Raw genomic sequence first — 8289 nt, 5'->3', positions numbered from 1 at the left:
AGGAGGGGCAACCGGCCTCAGCAGCTAGTGTGAGGGCTGGGAAGGGAGGGGGCCTTCTCTGTGGACCCCAGGGAGGGGAGGGGATGCTGCTTGCTGACTAGCCCACCTCTGGGCTACGAGGTCACAGGGCTGGTGGCGGGGGCGGCTCTGGGGACTAGGGGATAATGTGATGGGATTGCTGTGGGTTACGGCAAATATAAAACTGGTGAGATTAACTCCATGTGGGTCTTTCTGTGGGGTTGGGGAATGTGGACAGGGGATGGGGGCCCTTGCTCATGGTGGGGCAGGCAGGGTGGCCAAAATCAGACACTATTAAGAAAGTGTACAAACTTTACTGCAGCGCGCGCACATGTACACACACACACAGACACACACACACACACAAACACACACCTGTGGATAGGGAAGAGCACCTGGCCACAGGGTTCATGGAAACTGGGGGAGGGGATGGCAGCTTGTAACATGGCTTTCGCCACAGCCCTCCCCGAGACAGGGAAGGCCTTAGATTGAGGCCCCACCTCCCATGATGGGCGGGGGACTCAGAATCGGGGAATCGGGAGAATCTGGTGGGGGAGAGGTGCTGGGGAGGCCTGAGCAGTGGGTACTCTCTGAGCAGGGTCCCGAGGGCTGCAGAGTGTCTTCAGTCCTCAGTCTCTCCTCACAGCAGCTGTCTCGGGGCTGGGTCCTTCAAGGGCATGTCCCAGCTCAGGCTCTTCCTGCGCAGACACTTGATTCCCTTGGCCCCACATCGGAAGCCAGCAGGGCAGCAGTGACGCTGATCTGCACAACAGATTCCCTGGACGGCCAGAGGGGGGAGTCAGACTTGGACACAGCAGGACCCAGCTCCCGTGGATACCCAGCCCCGTGGGGGCAGGAGGGGGCTGGCACTGACCTGGCGATAGGGACAGCAAGCCCAGCCCCCTCGGCTATCTCGGCAGCAGGTCTGGTTATTGTGGCAAAAGTGCCGGGCCCCACATTCCACGTTCCCCACACCCACGTGAGGGCCACGGGCCAGGCGGGCAGCAAGGTGGGCAGAGTCTGCCTCCTTCTCACAGGATCGGGCCTTCACGTTGCAGGTGTACCCAGCCGGACAGCAGTGCTGGCGGTCCTCACAGCACACGGCCTGGGAGGGACAGAGTGGCGTTAAAGGCTCTCCCCCCTCTCCCCAGGAGGGCTCCGCTCCCCTGTCCGAGGCAGGCGGGAGGGCACTCACGTGAGGCAACTGGCAGCAGGCCCAGCCCCCACTCAAGCTTGGGCAGCAGGTCTGCCCCACTGGGCAGCTGGTGTGCTGGTCACAACCCATGTCTCTGCGGTGAGACAGGGAAGCCCGGCGGGCAGGCGTCTTCTCCAATCCAGTCACCACCTTGTTCCCCCTCTGACACTGCCCCCCAGCCAAGCACGTGTAGCCATGGGGGCAGCAGTGCTGGTGGTCTGAGCAGCAGACAGCCTGCAGGGGGGTAAGGGGAGTGGCAGATGAGGATGGTCTAGGAAGCTACTATGTGGGACGGGAAGCCCCCTGCCTACCCGGACTCCCTCTCCTACTCCCAGCTCCTCCGGCTGGGACACAGTCTCACAGAGCTGGTGTGCCACCTGCGGGCCAGACAGGCGACAGAAGAACAAAGCCAACAGGAGTCTACCCGCCCAGGCCAAGACACTGTCCCCCCCACCCCCACCCCAAGCTATCCCCCTACCCACACACCTCTGGGGCAGGACAGCAGCCCCACTCCCCAGACGTGAGTCGACAGCAGGTATTGAAGGAGGGACAGCTAGTGATGTTATCACAAGGGACATCGTTCTCCACGGCTTGGGGTTTCGGCAGGCGGAGGCGGGCTAGGGCCTGCATCATCCAGGGCACCTGCTGGGCCCCCTGTTCACAGGTACCCTTTGCTGTGTCACATTTGAAGCCAGCCGGGCAGCAGTGTACGTGGTCCTCACAGCACACAGCCTAGGGCAGATGGACAGGGGACGGTGGGCACCGGGGCCTAGCTGGCTGCCACCTTCTGCTCAGTCCAGCCCACCCACTACTCCTGGGTACCTGGGCAAAAGGGCAGCAGCCCCAGGCCCCCGACTGTAGGCGGCAGCAGGTGTAGCCGTCTGGGCAGCTCACCTCCATGTCACACTTCACCTCCTGCACTGTGACGAATGCAAGGAGAACAGGTCAGCAGTGGCACTGGGAACCCTTGGGGTACCCAACCCTTTGCTGGCTCCGTAGCTAGAACCAGATGCCGAGGATGGGGAGTACATTTAGGATGACAGCAGTGATCCTAAGGCAATAGCCAGTGTGGAGGAAGAGGCCTGTACCTGCCCTGTGGCCATCAGCCCCCCACCCCCGTATCTGTTCCTGGAACAATTTGGTGGAGAGCTCCTGCGCATGGTGCAGGCGGAATGGGGTCTGTGGCCAGACTCTGGTACCTGCGTGCGCCGGCAGCTTGGTGAGGAGGTCTGTAGCGTTCTCCTTGGAGAGGCACTTGCTCTGGACCAAGTCACACACAGTGTCCTGGGGACAACAGTGCAGGTGGTCCGAGCAGCAGACGGCCTGGGTGGGGGTGGGAGAAGGTCTTTGTGACGTGGAGTCTCCGTCAGCTCGGGGAGCAGCCAGGAGACAGCGGACGCTGCCTCAGTCTCCCACTAGGGGGTGGCATGCGTCCTGAGCCGCCAGGCTCCCAACGGCCGGCCGGCCGGCCGGCCCCACCCCCTGGAGTGCTTAGGTGTCCAGGCCAGGTGGCTGTGGGCACACAGCCCCTCACTCACATTAGGTATTGGGCAGCAGCCATACTTCCCACTAGGCAGCTCACAGCAGGTAGAACCATCAGGGCACTGGGACTGTGCATCGGGGCACAGGACCACTGGAAGGGGAGAGAGGCCTGTGGGCAGCCAAGGCGGTGGGGAACTTCTCCCCAGCTGGGAGCCAGATGAGGCCTTGCCCCACTTCCAACCCCCAACCCGATGCTCTCCCATCCCCTAACCTGCCCGGTTACTCCTCTGTGCAGGAATCTTCTTTGCCAGGGGGTGGGTCCCTGTGGCCGTGAGGCAGCGGGCATGAGCCAGGTCACAAGAGGTACCATGGGGACAGCAGTGCACCTTGTCTTCGCAGCAAGAAGCCTGACAAGAGATGGTTCTGATTCTGTCTTGGCTCCCTCCAGTCCCCTGCTCTGCCCCTACTGCTCCCCGCCGCCCCCCCATCTTCCCAAGCCTGTACCTGGGGCATGGGGCAGCATCCCCAGGAGCCATCTAGCATAGTGCAGCACGTGGAGGAGTTGGGGCATTCGAACCGGCCATCAGGGCACTGGATGGCACCCAAGGGGTTGGTATCTGTGGACAGGATGACCCAGGATTCCGCCAACCCAGTCAGTGAAAGCCATTATCCCATCACTGAAGGAGTGGCTGGCACCAGGGCCTGCGGGCTTGGGGGTGGGGGGTGGGGACTAGGGGGCCGGCACTGGGGCTGGGTGTTCTCCCAGGCACTCCTAACCCACTCTCCTCACAAGCCACTCATTGCCTCAGCAACACGGCACAGGGCAGGGGCATCCACTGCCTGCGTTGGCCTTAAACCAGCCCAGCTTGGCGTCTCTCCACCCTCACAATGCCTGGCCCTGGGCCTGGAGGCTGGCATTGTCTCCTGCCCCTTCCTAGCCTAGTGTGCCCTTCTGTCCAGAGCAAAGGCGTTGCTTAGTACAGATGCCACAGGAATGAGGGCACAAGGTCAGGAATCAGGTCACCCAGATGGCTGGGTTCCTGGGCAGTCCAGCCTCCACAGACCACCCATCTGCCCACCCTCCACCTCCACCCCTGCCGCACCTGGTCTTCGGAAGCAGGACTGCCCGTCAGCGCTGCAGTGGTAGCCCCGTGGGCAGCAGTGGCGGCCGTCACCGCACGACACAGCCTGCGGGACAGAGATGCCTGCATTGGCGAGGACTTTTTACCTGGGGTGAGTGGAGGAAATGTCTGTATGCAGACTCGAGCCCCTCTTTTGGGCTCATAGCACCCTCACCTCTGGGAATGGGCAGCAGCTGGAGGTCCCCGAGATGGTGAGGAGGCAGGAGTAGCCAGGAGAGCAATGGGCATCTACCTGGCAGGGTCTGCCCAGATGCCTGCTCAGCGCTGTGGGCCCCTTGCCCTGGAAAGTGAAGAGGAGGCGATAAACTGAAGGACCCAAGCTCGGCCCCCTCCTCTAGCCAAGCTAAGATGACCCTTTGGGAAATCCCAGGCTGCCAGCTCTCACCTGGGCAGAAGGGCACTCACCAGAACAGGACTGCAGCAGCTATAGCCGACTCCTCCTGGGTCCAGGCAGCAGGCCACAGGGCAGAACTGACCATCTGGGCACTGTGTTCCAGCTACCAGCCCTGCCACTAAGGCCACCCAGCTCACCAAAGTCCACATGGTCTGCCTGCAAAATACCAAGAGGCATCTGGCAACTGGCTTGAGCCCAGGTGACCCTTGATTCTGGGGCCAGTCCAGCCCAGGCAGGATACTGTCTGAGCTTCTCCAACAATTCGTTATCCAGGAGGGAAAAAAGATGTGCGCCCTATATGTGTCCTGTGTATGTGTCACACGTGCACCAGCACACGTACAGCGATGAGCCTGAATACTGATGCAGGTACATGTGTCAGCCTGTATCCCCTGGGGCACCTGGGTGGCTCAGTCAGTTGAGTGTCCGACTTTGGCTCAGGTCATGACATTGCGATTTGTGAGCTCGAGCCCTGCGTCGGGCTCCGTGCTGACAGCTCAGAGCCTGGAGCCTGCTTTGGATTCTGTGTCTCCCTCTCTCTCCGCCCCTCCCCCACTCACACTCTGTCTCTCTCAAAAATAAAAACATTAAAAAAACAAAACCTGTGTCCCCCAAACGTGGCCAGATGCCTCAGTCTCTGTGGGTAAGTGTGTAAAGATGTAGGTGTGTGGGGGCTTAGTCGGTAGGGCATACGTCTCTTGATCTCAGAGATGCAGGTTCGAGCCCCATGTTGGCTGTAGAGATTACATAAAAAAATAAATAAATAAAGTCTTAGGAAAAAAAAAGATGTAGGCATATGAAAGGAAAATTTGGGGATCTGATCTGTAGCGACATGGGTCACCTCCAGGGGGTGAGGAGGTGTCAGTAGTCATGGGAAGACTGAGCTGGGGAGCAAAGAGGGAGTCCCCCCTTGAAGAAAAGCAAGGGTTCCACTTCCCCAGCCAGACCCTCCAGATGCCTCCTTGTCTGATGCTGTGGTCACACCTGCCAAGGCCTGTTGGGGGCAAGGGAGGGGTGTCACATGATGATATGGGAAACCAATGAGTTGAGAAAGTTGTGAAACGGGAAGTGTGGTAGCCAGTGTAATCTGAGCTGCCTTCCCCAGAGGCCACACCTGCCCACTGACTGTCTCCACCGTACCCAGGGAAGGGGATGCACAGACTGGGCCAGCCTTTGAGACACCTGTGTTCTAAGGGGCCACACAACACCACTGGACCCTTTCAGACTCCTCAAACATACCACTTCCAACCCCTGCCTCTCCCCCTACCCCAAAGCCGAAACTCAGCAGTTTGTGGAGAGGACCCCATGTGCCCACCCAGCTGCAACAGTGGAAAAAAACGATCATCGATCTCTGTGGGGCCTTTCACTTCCTTAATGACTTTTCCCCAAGCTCAGCCAGCCCTGCTAGGTCAATGGGATGGGCCCAGGAGATGTTACCCTGCCTAGAGGAGCAAAAACAGTAATGTTTGTTGACCCTCTCGTGCACCAGTTACACTATATTATTTTCTTTCTTCTTTGAAACAACCATCCAAAGCAGTAATTATTTCCTTTACTTTTCAAAGGAGGAAACTGAGGCTCAGAAATGTTTAGTAACATGCCCATGTCATATATCAAGTCATGGAGATGACAGGCTTTGATGGCTCCAACGCATACTGGACCTGGGTTTGTTTCACAAAGTGGCACCATGGACAGTGCCCAGGAATGGACCCCCCCACCCCCACCCCACCCCCAATCCCAGGAGACTAGAGGCCTGGGGTCCAAGCAGAGGAGGGAGACAAGCATTTTCTGAGCAGGAGGACAAGACAAAACAGAAACGACAAGTGCAGGGGCTGCCTGGATACTGCACTTGAGTGCTAGTCCTAGAATTGCCACCACTGATTGTGAGAGCCTCAAAAGTAGCTTCCTGCCTTTGGGCCTCAGCTTCCCCATGAGTCTGTGAGTGGACATTGCACGCTATGGGTGGCGAGGACTTACACTCGCCCAGTCACTGGCACCCTCTCTCCCTCACCTGGCTTTCCTCGGTGCCCCATTCCCAGTTCAAAGACCATTTCCAGGAGGCCATTGTCTGGGTGATCTTGGACCTTGGCCCCTTTCACCCTCTCACCAACACCCACAGCTCCCAGGCAAGGCATCCATAGCTGGTCCCACCTGCTTCCTGGGAGTCCAACCTCAACCCCTCAAAGGCCGTCCCACTACCCTGGCTTAAGCCAAAAGGGGTGCTGTCTGCACAGATCTCAGACCATTGAACACCCTAGTGATTTATTTACACATACTTTCCGTCCTTGGTATCCTAAGGTTAGGGAATATAGCGAATGCTTCTAGTGAATACAAATGTACAGACGCGCGTACACACTCAGGATCAGGGATGGGGGAAGAAGGGGCCTAAACTCGTCTCAGTAGGGTTCTGAATGGCAGCCTCTCTCACCCCCAGCCCACAGTAGAGAGGGAGGACAGGAGCCTGCCTCTTCAAACCCCCAGCTCTGCCATCTTCCACTAGGTGGCAGCCCCCAACTCCGAGCGTCAGGAGAGAGATTCCCAAAAGGTGAGGGAACCCAACTGCGAGCGAGCAGGAAAAGTGGCCGAGAGAGGCGGAAGTTAGCTGGTTCCACCCCGCTCCAGAGGAAGTAAGGGAGAGTCAGACACAACCCAGGGGTTCAGTCACCATTCCCAAGTCCATGCTATCTTTGAAAGAACCAGGGTCTCCAGCCCACTCGCAGCTCTCTGAGCTCCCGGACCAGGGGCCGACGCCTCTCTCATTCCCAGGCGCCCAGGGGCCACCCACCAACACCACCACCAGCACCGGGACGCGGCCGGAGCCGGCTCAAGAATAGAGTGGCCCCAGCTTTGGGGGAAAGGGCTGCAGCTCCCGAGGATGCTGGAGAGGGAGAGAGCCCCATTCTCACGTGGGTCACTGCAGTCACTGCTTACTCCCACCCCCTAAAACTGTCTCCAGTGCATCGGAAATCCCCAAAGGAGTTTCTCTAAGCCAGTCTTCTCTTGCCTCCCGGCTGAAACTCTGGAGGAATCCCAAGCCTCTCGTCCGCTTGGCCGAACCCCTGGGAAGATGCAAGCGAGAGATCTGCGCGGCCGCCCTCCTTACCTGCGACTCGCTCCGCGCTCTCTGGGTAGCCGCGGCCGGGAAGCTCCCGGACTTGGGCCTGGCAGCGCGATGGCCCGCCCACCTCAATTTCCATTGGCCAGGTGTCCTGAATGTCGGGCTTCTACTGGCTATTGGTCGATGTAGAGGCGGGGCCAGCCTGAAAAGCTGTGCTGCTTTCTTACTCAATTCTCTTTCCCCCCTCCCTACGTCTCTCTTCCCACCCTCCCCCACTTTTTTGCGGGATCATGTGATTGGACAATCATGTGACGTCCGGGCCCGGCTCGGCAGGGTTGCGGGCGCCTGGTAGAGTTTGCCCCAAGGTGGGACAGTGCCTGTCTGAAGACATTGACCAACAAGGGAGCTACCCCTTACACAGTGCGTTCAAGGACGTTTACGGGATGTCAGCTTCTGGATTAGGGACGTTCGTGCACCTGTTTCTATTCTGTTCAACAACCTCATTAAATGCTGGGCAGCCAGGCCCCAAAGGAGTTGAAAGAGAGTTGGGAGGGCAAGGATAAACAGCTCTCAGTCCCCTTCCTTAGGGCGCTGGCAGCGGGGTGTGAGTGGGTGGAGAAGGTGAGACAGGCTCACGTTAGATCTAATGTAAAATGCAAAGTCGTGTGCCAGGTGTTACAGATGTGTGTAGCGAAGAGGTGATAGGCTGGCTCTCGGCAGGGAGGAAAAGATTTAATTCCACCTTAAGGGCACCTTTTTGAGCTGAATCTGGGAGGATTTTAACTGGCAGGTGGGGAGGGGTTGGAGAAGTGCCTAGACAGGGGTGCGGGGGTGGGGGTGGGGGGAGAGCTTTAGGAAACCAGATGGGAAGAGCAGCCTTGGGCAGGGATTAAATGCCAAGTTCAACGTTGTGGGCTCGAGGAGCTGTTGGGTGCCTGGCACAAGGCTGGGCTGGGGGTGGGTGCATAGTAGAAATGGATTCCTTGTTTGAGTCAGCCCTGCCTTC

The 8289-nt window shown here is 58.7% G+C and overlaps 1 protein-coding gene across 2 annotated transcripts; it reads right to left on the bottom strand.

Annotated features, from left to right (window-relative positions):
* Positions 1–312: 312 nt before the first annotated feature.
* Positions 313–7402, bottom strand: GRN (granulin precursor). Of its 2 annotated transcripts, XM_047093526.1 has the most exons (13): positions 7329–7402; positions 4243–4387; positions 3992–4117; positions 3799–3883; positions 3200–3312; positions 2967–3102; positions 2752–2864; positions 2413–2536; positions 2036–2133; positions 1700–1945; positions 1214–1447; positions 893–1123; positions 313–796 (listed from the first exon to the last, which is right to left on the bottom strand). In XM_047093526.1, exons 2-13 carry the CDS (start codon positions 4378–4380, stop codon positions 659–661), a joined length of 1782 nt encoding a protein of 593 aa, XP_046949482.1. In that variant the 5' UTR covers positions 4381–4387; positions 7329–7402; the 3' UTR covers positions 313–658. The 2 variants fall into 2 exon arrangements, with proteins under 2 accessions (XP_046949482.1, XP_046949481.1); XM_047093525.1 differs by lacking the exon at positions 7329–7402 and having other exon boundaries at positions 2752–2846.
* Between the last annotated feature and the right edge of the window lie 887 nt (positions 7403–8289).

The sequence above is a fragment of the Lynx rufus genome, unplaced genomic scaffold (genome assembly GCF_022079265.1).
Source record: "Lynx rufus isolate CCGP_SWC_20201006 ecotype Redwood Valley unplaced genomic scaffold, mLynRuf1.p SCAF_34, whole genome shotgun sequence".
NCBI lineage: Eukaryota > Metazoa > Chordata > Mammalia > Carnivora > Felidae > Lynx > Lynx rufus.
This window is presented reverse-complemented; position numbering and strand designations above follow the sequence as displayed.

Excerpts from the sequence above, each read along its gene's own strand:
- GRN (XM_047093526.1), bottom strand. The coding sequence starts at position 4,380 with ATGTGGACTTTGGTGAGCTGGGTGGCCTTAGTGGCAGGGCTGGTAGCT. Across the intron at positions 2,537-2,751 it reads GCTGCTGCCCAATACCTAAT|GCCGTCTGCTGCTCGGACCA; the intron begins GTGAGTGAGGGG and ends ACCCCCACCCAG. Across the intron at positions 1,124-1,213 it reads CCTGCTGCCAGTTGCCTCAC|GCCGTGTGCTGTGAGGACCG; the intron begins GTGAGTGCCCTC and ends TGTCCCTCCCAG.